Below are 13298 nucleotides of genomic sequence, written 5' to 3' on the forward strand. Positions count from 1 at the left end.
TACAAATGATATTTTATCTAATTTTGACCTTGATCAAACTCTTCTGTTACTTTCTTGTTTCTTATATTAGGTGAGTCTTTCAATCCTACATCTCTTTCAATTTTGTAAAGGAAACTATGCAAGTGGAACATAACTGTAATTGCAGTTCAGGAACTCTAAAAAACTTTAAGTTAACTTTTCCTGATGCTTGAATTTCTTTCATACTTTCATTATGTGGATTCTTTATATAGTCTTTCATTCTTTCAATTATATATCTTTCTTATATGCCATTGGTTTCTTTTAATTCTTTTTTTATTTATTTTGTTTTACTACCTTTCTTCCACTGTTCGTTATGATCATATGATTAGTGTCCAAATTGATGTGTAAGTCAATTAAGCACAACATTGTGATATTAGAAATTGTGAGAAACTCTTTCAAGAGTTCCCTTAATTTGTGTTTGTAATGAGAATGGGTGTGGAAATAATGAGGAGGGTAAGAACCCTCGGATCTCTATGCTGGAGCTGGCTTGCTTTGTGTCTAGACCAATGAAATGACAGAAAACCTAGCTAGGACATCAAGGAAAGAATCGATGCAAGGGATTGGGGTGGCTTAAGTTTGACCCCTCCTGGTAATCATAGTACTTGGGACTAGCAATGTGTGAGGAAATTTTCCCATCTCCAAGTGGTTTCTCTGATAGCATGAAATTCCTTTCAGAGAGTCTAGAGAAAGTGAGAGATTCGGGATGATGTTCTGTTTAAACATTTGAGATTATTGAGCTTTTTGTGTGTTCTAGATTTGGTTCAGAGCGCGATTAAGGTTGAAAATTTGGTAGCAGTACTGGTCTCTGAGCTAATCTTTGCCATGCAACAACAGCGAGGAGAGTTTTTTTGCTGTAAAAGAAGTGCAATAAGATATGTTCTTTTTGGGTTCACCTTGAAGCACCAAATGGAATTTCATGACTGAAGCTGGTTTGGTAGGTAGCCTTGATGAGTGTTGCTTGGGATTGGAAAAGGAATATGCTTGGTTTGGACTCTTATTACTGAGATATTGGTCAGGGGCAACTTTTGCTTTATGTATACTGAAATTAGATTTATAGAAACCCTTAATTTGGCGTGTATTGCTGGTCCGAAAGACTCTAATTTTGCCAATTTTTCATTTATAAAATTAGTATTTTTTCCTCAATTGTGGCATAATTGTGCATCATATTATGGCATAATTGTGCAAGATGGAGGGCATGACTAGTGGCATTTGGGTTGCAAATGGGCCAAAAGGGAAAAAACTGGTGAATAAAAGCGCCACAGAGGCTAAGGGCATGGATGGGGCCTATTGTGGTGGCTTTCAGGTGCTACCAGGGTTTGTGAACTTAGTTGGAGCTACATGAACTATTAAAACTGGGGCTAGTATCACCAAACGACAAAACTTCTTATATTTTTTGGGCATAATATGACATCTTAACAGTTTCCAGGAGCCATGTGTTTTAGTATTTCTAACATTTTCAGACTTTATTTATCTCCTTACCATGGCGAGACTTGTCCTGCTGCCTTTTTGAAGTAATATGTAATCACATTGTTTTTCATCCATGCTGTTCTTTTCTGCGCCAGATCAGTCAGTGATTTATATGTAGCAACGGAAAAATATAAATCAGTTACATTTGTTGGCTTATCCATGTTTTCTTTTTGGAAGTCTCTGTGGATGATTATTATTTCCTCATAGTTTCGTAGTCTACATGAAGGGGATGATTAAAGTTTTTCAACTCTTGAACTCTTATTGCCTATCATGGAGTCCAATAGCTTTTTGTCCTGCGTGGAAGATAAGTGCCTTTGACTAGTATTTGAGTTTGAACATCTTGTAGATTCTCTCTCTCTCTCTCTCTAACACGCACACATGCACTTGCACTCACATGCACACAGTTCCAGTAGTCTTGTGACTGCAATTCCCTGCCAAATATGCTTTTGTCAAGTAATTGGACCATTTTTTACCATCTAATATGTTTAGCAATCTTTTTATTCTTAAGTCCAGGTATTTAAGTTGGTTGGACAGTATAGTGTAGTGTTAGGCATTCTGATTTTCATTTTTTTTTCTGCATGAAGATTGTGTAATTTCTTGTCTTGGGTGTCAGTAGTTGTGTTAGGTTGCTTTATGTCTTGAAACTTCTGTTGTATACTTCCTATTTAAGTGGTTGTGCTTTTAACATTTCATGACATAGATTAGTTTTCATCCTGATTATAGAACTGCACAGAAGGACTGGTTCGAATACTGAGAGATGTATCAAATAGTCCATATGCACCTGAGTATGACGTTGCTGGGATTACAGACCCGTTTCTGCACATCCGAGTGCTTAGGCTTATGCGTATGCTGGGCCAAGGAGATGCAGATTCCAGTGAGTATATGAATGACATTCTTGCTCAGGTAAATTTCCTTTGCTTTTATATTTTGAATTTGGTTCTTTTGCTGGCCTTGTAGGGTACAGTAATCATGTTTTGAGTTTCTCAATGAAGAAATTCAGTGTCTGGCCTAACCCAAATGCATCTTTGGTAGTTTTAGTGGTTTCTGTTGGAAAATGTTCTAGTTGGTTGTTTTTATCTGAAATAAAAGGATTCAATGATTAAAAAAAATTAAAAAAAGTATTAGTAATAAAAACTCGGAAAAAATTAAGAAACTTCATCCAAGTTTGTTACCGTATGGTATACCGTTTGATGATAATTATATGTAGTTGGTGGTAGTTTAACATATACTAATGTATATATTGTCTTGATACTAAAATTGCATACTAAATGACAAAAGCATAAGGATAATGATGACCCTGAATTAGAATACGAAGGAGCAAGAAGTAGGAATTATTGAATGAATCAAGGAGCTAGATCAAGAAGCAAAAAATGTGAGAGCATTATGTTTGCAATTAAGTGCTGAAATCTGGCTGTCATCAACATCTCTCCAGTGTATTTTGTAGTTAGCAATGTTATCTGTCATTTTATCTACCACTTTGTGCCCGTCATTCTCCCGCATCACCAACTGCATGAAATGAAAATTATGCATCCCCACTTCCATTGTAACATATGACTTTTTCCATACTCAAGAAACATTGTGCTGTGGGGAATGTAACCAAGAAATCGATGATATAACACTTGATTCATAGCCTAATCACCATAATTTGGAATCCAAACCTTTCATTGTACTTTGTTGTCTCCCTCACCTCAAGATCAAGATGGATATTGCAAATCCTTGTAATTACTTGACGACAGTACTGGTAGGCTCGTCTCTTTAGGGGCATCAGTTATGCTATTTTGATTTCTGAAATCGGGGAGGAGACGATAGAAACACTACAATCGGATGAACAAAGGTCAGAATACTTGTTCTATTATTCCTCTTTGATAATACAAATATTTATAGAATCTGATCATAAAACAGATTCCTTTATTCTTGGAAACTACAAGCTAAATTAAAGGAATAAAAGATAGAAACAAATAAATTTAAACCAGCTAAAAATCAGCAATCACAACCGATCAAATCTGAAAATTATCTCTTCAATAGATTCTGTTTTAAACTGAGATTGAATCAGATCAAATCTGATCCCACTAATCATGGAAGGATTCGTGATTTCAACACTCCCCCTCAAGCTGGGCTATATACATCGAACAAACCCAGCTTGTCAACCAATTTCTTGAATGCAGGTTTAAAGAGTCCCTTCGTTAGTAAATCTGCAGCTTGTTCAGACGAAGGTATATAAACCATACAAATCGTTCCTTCTTCTATCTTTTCTTTGATAAAGTGACGATCCACCTTAACATGTTTTGTCCTATCATGATGAACTAGATTGTGTGAAATTGCAATTGCTGCCTTGTTATCACAGTAGACTTTCATGGGTTCATTCTTCTTAATTCTGAGTTCCTTTAACAATAGTTTCAGCCACATTATTTCACAAATCTCATGGGCTACAACCCTAAATTCTGCCTTCGCACTGCTTCTTGCTACAACTGCTTGCTTCTTACTCCTCCAGGTCACTAGGTTGCCCCATATAAAGGTACAATATGCAGTGGTTGATCGTCTATCTTTTACTGAACCTGCCCAGTCAGCATCTGTAAATGTTTCAACAGTCCTTTCCTCATTCTTTCTGAAAAATAGACCACGTCCTGGAGTTCTTTTCAAGCATCTCAAAATCTGGTAGACAACATCCATATGTTCTACAAAAGGTGCATGCATAAATTGACTTACCACACTTACAGCGAAGGCAATGTCAGGTCTAGTATGAGAAAGATAAATGAGCTTCCCTACTAGATGGTGATACCTTCCTTTATCAACAGGTGTGCTACCTAGGCAGTCACACAACTTCTGATTTGGATTTATAGGAGTATCAACAGGTTTACTTTCAAGCATGCCTGTCTGTCCTAAAAGATCCAACACATATTTTCTCTGTGATACTGAGATGCCACTTCTGTTTCTAGCTATCTCCATTCCAAGAAAATATCGTAAAGAACCCAGATCCTTTATTTCAAACTTGGTTGCAAGAGTTCTCTTTAACCTTTCCATTTCTTCACAGTCATCACCTGTTAAGATTATATCATCCACATAAACAATCAAAACAGTGATCTTATCCCCTATATACCTGTAGAACATAGTATGATCAGATTGAGTTTGTTTGTATCCCTGTTGACATATAGTTTTCATAAACCTACCAAACCATGCCCGCGGGGATTGCTTCAATCCATATAAAGATTTTTTGAGTCTGCAAACTTTTTCCTAAACTCTAATTTCATCAAAACCTGGTGGCAATTCCATATACACTTCTTCCTCTAAGTCTCCATTTAGGAAAGCATTCTTGACATCAAGTTGTTGAAGCTTCCTATCTAGATTTGCAGCAAGTGATAGGAGAACCCTTACAGTGTTTAACTTTGCTACTGGTGCAAAGATCTCCTGATAATCTACACCATAGGTTTGAGAAAAATCTTTTGCCACTAATCTTGCTTTGTAGCGCTCAACCGAACCATCTGACTTGTATTTGATGATAAACACCCATTTGCAGCCAACTAGTGATTTTTCTTTTGATTTTTGCACAACTTGTCAAGTCCCCTTTTTTTTAAGTGCTACCATCTCTTCCTCAACTGGCTTTTTCCACTTTGGAATTGACAAGGCCTCCTGCATAGACTTAGGTATATCTGAGGATGATAAATTTGCAATAAGAGTCCTGACCGGTTTGGATAAGTAGCGGTTGGCAATGAAATTGGAGATCGGATATTGTGTGCGAGACCGAACACCTTTTCTAAGAGCTTTAGGAACATCCAAATCATTACTAGTAGAATCAAAGTGTGGAGTAGAGTGATTATCATTACTTGATATCGGTTTAGATTCATGACTTTGTAGTTTGTCCGTGAGGTGTTCTACTATCTGAGGATTCTTCCTCTTTGAATAAACACGGAGCTCTGGTGGTGCTTGGAGTTGCTCATCTCTCCCTATCATTGAACTTTCCTAATTTGTTGAAGGTTGAGTAGGAGTAACTAGAGTTCTAGACTCGAATTTAGCAATGGGGAGAAGAGGAGAGGAGGCGGTTGTTTCCCAAAACTTCCCATCACTATGATGCTCCCTCTGAGGGGAATTTTGTGAAAAAAAGGTTGATTTTCGAAAAATATGACAACCTTTGAGGTATAATACTTATGAGTTTCTGGAGAGTAACACTTGTAGCCCTTCTGAGTAGGTGAATAGCCTAAGAAAATACACTTTCTAGCTTTAGGATCTAATTTGGTTTTTTCATGATCATGAATGTGAGTAAATGAAGTACATCCAAACACTTTTAAAGGTAATGACACGACTGCTCTATTTTTTGGGTAAGTGTTTAGGAAGACATTTAGAGGAGTTTTGTAATTATGAACTCTAGTTGGCATCCTGTTTATTAGGTAACAAGCAGTAAGTACTACATCCCCCAAAAATATTTTGGAACTTCGCTTGTAAACATAAGGGCTCTAGCTATTTCAAGAAGGTGGCAATTTTTTCTTTCGGCAATCCCATTTTGTTGTGGTTATAATACATAAACTTTGATAAATAATCCCATGTTCTAGAAGAAATTTCTCTAAGATAAGATTAAAATACTCACGCCCATTGTCTGTTCGAAGGATTTTTATTCTCGTATCATATTGGGTTTTTATCATGGAGTGAAAGTTTTTAGAAACATTCTCAGCTTCTGACTTTTCTTTTAAAAGATAAACCCAACATAACCTTGTATGATCATCAGTAAATGTTACAAACCACCTTTTTTTCCGTTGCGTGTTTAATCTTAGATGGACCCCAAATGTCACTATGAATCAAGGAAAAAGGAGAAGATGCCTTATAGTTATGAGATGGAAATGAAGAACGTGAATGTTTAGCAATTTGACAAATGTCACACGGAAATAAATCTGTATTACGAAACAAAGTTGGAAACAAATTCTTTAAATACGAAAAATTTGGATGATCTAGTCTACGATGCCGTAACATTATTTGTTTTCTCTAGGAATAGACTCACAACTCGTGGTTTGAGCTTGTTTATTCAAGATGGCTTCTTCTTCGAAATAGTATAGTCCCTCACGTTCTTTAGCATTGCCAATCCTCTTCCCCGAAATCAGGTCCTGAAAAATGCACACAGACTCAGTAAAATGAACACGACACTTTAAATCTCTAGTCAATTTACTAATGGAAAGAAGATTGCAAGTTAAATTAGGGACATGTAAAACAGAGTGCAGATCAATAGATAGACTAATCTTAATAGTCCCAACTCCGGCAATAGTTGAAAGAGATCCATCTGCAATTTTTACTTTGAAATTTTCTGAACTTGGTGAATAGGAACAAAACAATCTTTCACACCCAGTCATGTGATCCGTGGCCCCTGAGTCAATAATCCAAGGTTCAGTTTTGCTGCTCTTACATGCTGAAATAAAATTACCTCGTTGAGCAAGTGAAGAACCCGAAGAAGTGGCTACTGCAGGGGCAAGAGTGAGCAGTTTGTACAACTGCTCTAATTGATCCTTGGTAAGGGAAAGTTGCATGTTTTCAACAGGAGGTCTAGGCAGTGAACCCTCGGCTGAACTCTGATAGCTAGCAGTGTCTCGAGGATTCGGTCTTGTGTGCTCTCGATACCCCTGTCTGTTGTCTTCTCGGTTATCCTGCCTTGCAGGCCGTCCATGTAGTTTCCAGCACTTGTCTTTGGTATGATTTGGTTTCTTACAATAATCACACCAAACATTGCTTCTCCTATTCGGTTGAAATGTCTCCTGTCCACGAGCAGCAAGTGCTGAAGTTTCAGTCAGCAGGTTCTTTGATCCCCCGAGCATGACTCGTTTTCGGCTGGCCTCCCTACGAACTTCAGCAAAGATCTCAGCAATCAATGATGGGGGCTTTATACCAAGCAGGCAACCTCGTACCTCATCTAACTCCGGATTCAACCCAGCCAAGAAGTCATAAATCCTCTCCTTCTCGATTTGTTTTCTGTATTTCTCAACATCTTCAGGAGTTTCCCAATCAATTTGAACAAACAAATCAATTTCCTTCCACAACCTTGTAAGAGCATTGTAATACTGGGTAACATCTTGTTCTTCTTGTTGTAAATCACGTGCTCTATTCCGAAGCTCAAACAATTGAGCCGAATTCTCAAGATCAGAGAATGTCATAGTTAGGGCATCCCAAAGCTCCTTGGCTGTAGTATAGTATAGATAGGATTCTTTAATGTTCTCCTCCATAGAATTACCAATCCATGCCATTACCATGAATTTTTGAGCATCCCAGGTTGCTTAGGCTGCATCTCCTTCAGCTGGTTGTTTTGTTGCTCCGTAATGTAGCCAAGCCGTCCACGTCCTCGGATAACCATCAAAGCGGAACGGAACCATTGGAGAAAATTGGTGTTATTGAGACGGGTTGTGGTGATTTGTAGAGACGAGTTTTCTGAGATGTTTGCAGACGGCATATTGACGGTGGTTGTAGTGGGTGCGCTTGTAGGGTTGGGTCCAGAAGTCTCCGTAGAGCCTCCGGACTCCTCATCCCTGCGCGCACCGGTCATGGCTGTTTTAGCCATTCTTCCGTCTCAAACAACCCTCGGCTCTGATACCATGAAACCGGGGAGGAGACGATAGAAACACTACAATCGGATGAATAAAGGTCAGAATACTTGTTCTATTAGTCCTTTTTGATAATACAAATATTTATAGAATCTGATCATAAAACAGATCCCTTTATTCTTGGAAACTACAAGCTAAATTAAAGGAATAAAAGATAGAAACAAATAAATTTAAACCAGCTAAAAATGAGCAATCACAACCGATCAAATCTGAAAATTATCTCTTCAACAGATTCTGTTTTAAACTGAGATTGAATCAGATCAAATCTGATCCCACTAATCATGGAAGGATTCATGATTTCAACAATTTCAAATATGTTGAGGGGACTATGATTACATATAAAAAACTTTAGCAGTCACCCAGTCAATGAACTATACATCCTCGATGCCTTCAAATATAATCTTTATTATAGATCTCCTTTTGTACTTGTAGGTAGCAAGGAGCCTGTTGGTTGATGCAGTACTAGACCATGAGACAAGAAACTTCCCCATAAGGTTTTGACCTCATGCTACTGGCCATGCTTGTATCTTGAAGGGCACATTAAGCCACTGCCATCTGGACCCTGTGCTTTCACCTACATCTGCACTTTGTTGAATCAAATGTTTGCTTGCTGCTTCTTGATGCTATTATAATTGCTTTATGCTCCTTGGAGTTCGTATGTATTCTGATTAGGCCTCAAATTTGAGAAGGAGCAAATGTTTCTTTTAAAGAAGTGATGGATTTTTTTTGTTTTTAAACAACTGTTCAGGAATATTTAGTCTAAGCAGCTCTTTACTGGCTATATATATATATATATATTTTTTGTAGGTTGCGACAAAAACTGAGTCAAACAAAAATGCTGGAAATGCTATTCTGTATGAATGTGTTGAAACTATCATGGGTATTGAAGCTAGTAGTGGTCTTCGTGTGCTTGCTATCAATATTTTGGGAAGATTCTTGTCAAATCGTGACAACAATATCAGGTTATTATTTTTTTCAGTAATTTCCAAGGACTGATTGTGAGAAATCTCCATTTTATAATTATCATTGACAAAATATTTTGCTTATTCTTTTTGCTGAAATGTAGTCATATATGCTGCAATGTGTGGCAGACTGGATTATTAGCGTTAGTTAATTCTGAAGTTCGTGTACAGGATCTTTTTTCATTCATGCATTTTCTTTGTAAAGTGAAAAAAAAGAATCAATGCTATATGCAATTTAGTGTAGGCTTGGTATATTATCATTATGAAGGATGATATGCAATGACCTTGCTTTTAGAGCTTCTGTTTGGACTGCTTAATCTGAACAAACAAGTCTTATCTGATATATGGAGATTTTAGATCCACTTAAGCACCATCATACAGCTTGAGAACAACTTTAAAGCAAATTCCATAGTATTGTAAGTAGGCAAAATTTCTCAAAGGTTAACTTTAGTCTGGAGAGGACTTTTAGAGAGACCTATATACTTATGTAATCTTGCAGTAATCCCTTTTTATTTTGTTTTACAAAGAGGGCCTATGCCATAATTACAACCTTTTAGCTATATGATATGGATAATAGTTTCATGAACTAGGCTGACCAATCTGCAATTCTGCAAAACAGGTTTGGCACATGCACCATAAAACATAACCTACAATCTCCCCTCCACCCACAATCACTATTCCTCCAGATGTTTCGTTTAATGAGTATTTAATCTTTTAATGGTCTGTCATTTGTGTATTGTGTGGAAGAACTTGCGATGGATCTTACCTATTCGGAAAACTATTGGCTACACAGTAATTTCCTTTTTTCAGCCGTGATTTTGCCCATCCTAAATACCCTTGTTAAAGAGGAAAACATATAGAATCTTCCAGATCCATGACATTATCTAATTTGTTACCAAAATGACTGAACTGTTTTCTGAAGAAGTCTCAGTCTATCCTTGTTAAAAAATCAGCTAAAATCATGGTTTTAATTACCTAATGGAACTAAGCAGTATGAGGTGAACACTACTGACCTGCTATGGTATTGGTACATTATGGGGGCTCGGTACGCCTTTGTATGGTTATATGGGACAGGTGCTATGCTGACTTCAAAAATATGCTGTGTGTTGATTAGGGGGTCTATTGTATAATACGATACTATTAAGGTAATGATATGGGTCCCGGTACCAAGACTTAAAACATTAGTTGGAATACATTTTGATTACATATTCAAATTTATTATCTTTTATATTATAATACTATATGATAGTACTAAAGTACATATTACTAGTATGGATCCTATATAATGCTTACCAAAGATAATAATTAGTGGGAAAGGACTGGATTTACTCCATGGTAACTACAAGAGGAACATAACATTGGAGCATTTTATGGTCCACATTTCTGAGGAAGTAGGGACCAATTGCCCAATCTCAACCTTGGGGCTTCAGCGATGATGATCATGATGTATGAGATTCATTAAATGATTGGAAATATACTCAAAGCTAAACTTCAAAAACCAATATTTAATGTCAGTGATATGATATGCCAGAGAAAGAAATAAAGACAAAAGAAATGAAGATGAAAAGAGGCGATGAACAAGTTCATCGAGGTTTTATTTCATTACATTACGTGGATGCATCAGAAAGGCTATATGCATTCTTTTGTTACCAAAGAAAGGACAGAAGGATAAAGAATTATCAACACCTGATAAGTTGCACGCATGAATTGGAAATGCAACTCACAAGTATAATGCATTTGCTGAGTACCATTGAGAGTAAAAAAAGAAATTTTCAGAAGATAGCGATGAGGGGACATTTGGTCTAGTTTGAGGATTAGAAAAGTACAGGGAGAACTAGAGTTTAGTTCAGTTGAAGTAGGCGCAGGTTTTTCCTCTAGGAGGTGCTGGCTTTGGTTACAAACAAATGCCTTATAAATCTAAGCCTAGTAAAGGGAATGCAGATCCTTGTTTAATTTTAAAGCTAGTAGTCCAATGGATCATGTACATGTATGCGTCAGTTACTGCTAATCATGAAGTGGTAAGTTGGTGCAAGTGCTATTCATGATGTGACTATAAATGATGCACATACAATTGGATTATTTCTTCATGATACACTGTTAATGAACAAGACTAGGAAAGTGATGCACATAATATTGGAATTACGAGGAGTAGGCGTAAAAGTAATTCATGTTTACATGGGAGTGTGTCTTTAGCGCGAATAAGGATAGGGCTGAGGATATGCTTCAATTTGATGATGAGATCTCAGAAGGCCACTCTGTTTACATCGTTTCTGTCTTCCAGAAAGATGCAGAGGTAGATTGAGATGTCTGAAGTACTGCTAAATTGAGGGATGATGTAGAGATGGACCTTTGGGTTGTTACGCTATCATCAAATTCTATGGAGATTTAAATAGAGAATGGTCGGACAATATTTAATACTTCCCTATGACTAATTTTACCGCATGAACAAATTTTAGGCATTAAAGTGGACCTTCATGGCATGAGGCAAGATTTAGATGTCCAGGTGGATGAGTGGTTGAATTAGGAATTAATTAATTGGAAATATTCTTTTGAAGAAAATAATGAGTGACATTATTACATGTTAAAGTGAGGAAAAATTACTTGTATTACTTTGGACATCCATGTCATAGTTCATGTACAACCCAAAGGATGTCCTTTCAGATTCATATTTAAGTCCTGGTCTCGTATAGATAACAGTGGCGAAGGACTAATATCAAGAAGTTGGAGATTTGGAACAAGGCTTTGTACTATGTTAATATTTATTTGAATATGTAAAAGATTTAGTTTTCAGATGATTAATGCTGATTTCCATGTCATTGCATCTTAGATTTTAAAATACCCTTTAACTATTTATTCTTTCCATTGGGCAACACTTGCTTTACCATTGGGTTAATATTGAGCTTCCTATTGTTTCTTTAGTGCTCTCTCTCTCTCTCTCTCGCGTGCGCACAGTACCTCTCCCTTTCTGCATGTCCGTATGTTTACCCGACGAAGGACTGCATATATCTAATATCAAATAGTTAATATAAGTCTATTTATTTATGCTTATGTATATTAAAATAATGAATGATTGGTATGTCACTCTTTTGTTGTTTTTCGATTATCAGTGCTGATTTGTATGGTATCATCATCGCATATCAGATTTTGCATGTCTCAAAAGTCATGATTTCTGATAAGCAGTGTTCTTGTTCTTTCTATTCTGGTAATCTTAAGTTTCCTATCAACATCTCAATGCAATCTCTCTCTCTCTCTCTCTATGCCTCTCTTTCTCTCTATGCCTCTCTTTCTCTCTGTATGTATGCCTGATCCTTTATGGACATGATTGTCGTTGGATTTATATCTCTATATGGTCCTTGCACTAATGAAATGAAAAAGTTTCAGAACAGAATCTCTATTCTGAATAATTTGGCATTTTTTTATTTAGTCTTATTTTTTTTTGTCAGATATGTTGCCCTTCATATGCTCATGAAGGCTGTTACAGTTGATTTTCAAGCAGTGCAAAGGCACAGAACAACGATTCTGGAGTGCGTCAAGGTACTGTATTTTCATGTTTTTGTTAGTAAGAAGGGAAGATGTACTGTGCATAGTAGAGAATAATAAGTATATATAAGTGGTATTTTCACCTGCTGAAATGTCTGCCTACAGGGATATTGAATAATTTGAATACGATTTCTTGCTTTCTTTGATTTTACTACACTTTTTTCCAGTTCAAATTGAAATGATATTGAGAGATGCCTTCTTGTCCTTTTTCTTCATTTTTAAATTCATACTGCCAGCTGCACCTTTTTAGATCTTGTTTTAAACTAGACCCATGGGAGGTTTTATTTATACTATGAAGATACAGGATTCATTTATTTTTTATTCTTTTCGTATATTTTATATTAAAAGAGAATAAAAGTAAATATATCAATCCATGAGAGTTCGATCCTCGATATAATAGTTTCCTAACTTTATGTACTAAATGAAAAGTAAACTCAATGCAAGGCTATCTTATAATTTTCTAATAGAGAACATAGTGTTCAAACTGTAGTTTTAGATTTGCTTGTACATATAGTAGTGTGTTTAAGAGGCAGACATAAAGTTGGCTAATATGATATTTTAGCATTGTTACAATTTATTACTTAAATGATATATCTGAGACATATTAAATTCATTTATTTTTAAGCTGTAATTTCAGGAGTTGAGTGCTGTGCTTTGTTGCCTGCATCTGCACTTGTGGATGAGTTTTTGAAGCTTGTGAGAAAAAGGTTTCTAACATTATGCATTTTGGTTCTTAATA

General features: G+C 36.4%; 1 protein-coding gene across 2 annotated transcripts in view; it reads left to right on the top strand.

The window, feature by feature from the left end:
* Positions 1–13298, top strand: part of LOC103701594 (AP-1 complex subunit gamma-2-like) — a 38033-nt gene that overhangs the window by 6338 nt on the left and 18397 nt on the right. For both annotated transcript variants that reach the window (XM_008783716.3, XM_017841472.3), the window contains 3 exons: positions 2209–2388; positions 8865–9019; positions 12463–12553. In XM_008783716.3, the coding sequence (XP_008781938.1) occupies positions 2209–2388; positions 8865–9019; positions 12463–12553 (426 nt within the window). The remainder of the gene's footprint in view (positions 1–2208; positions 2389–8864; positions 9020–12462; positions 12554–13298) is intronic.

The sequence above is a fragment of the Phoenix dactylifera genome, chromosome 1 (genome assembly GCF_009389715.1).
Source record: "Phoenix dactylifera cultivar Barhee BC4 chromosome 1, palm_55x_up_171113_PBpolish2nd_filt_p, whole genome shotgun sequence".
NCBI lineage: Eukaryota > Viridiplantae > Streptophyta > Magnoliopsida > Arecales > Arecaceae > Phoenix > Phoenix dactylifera.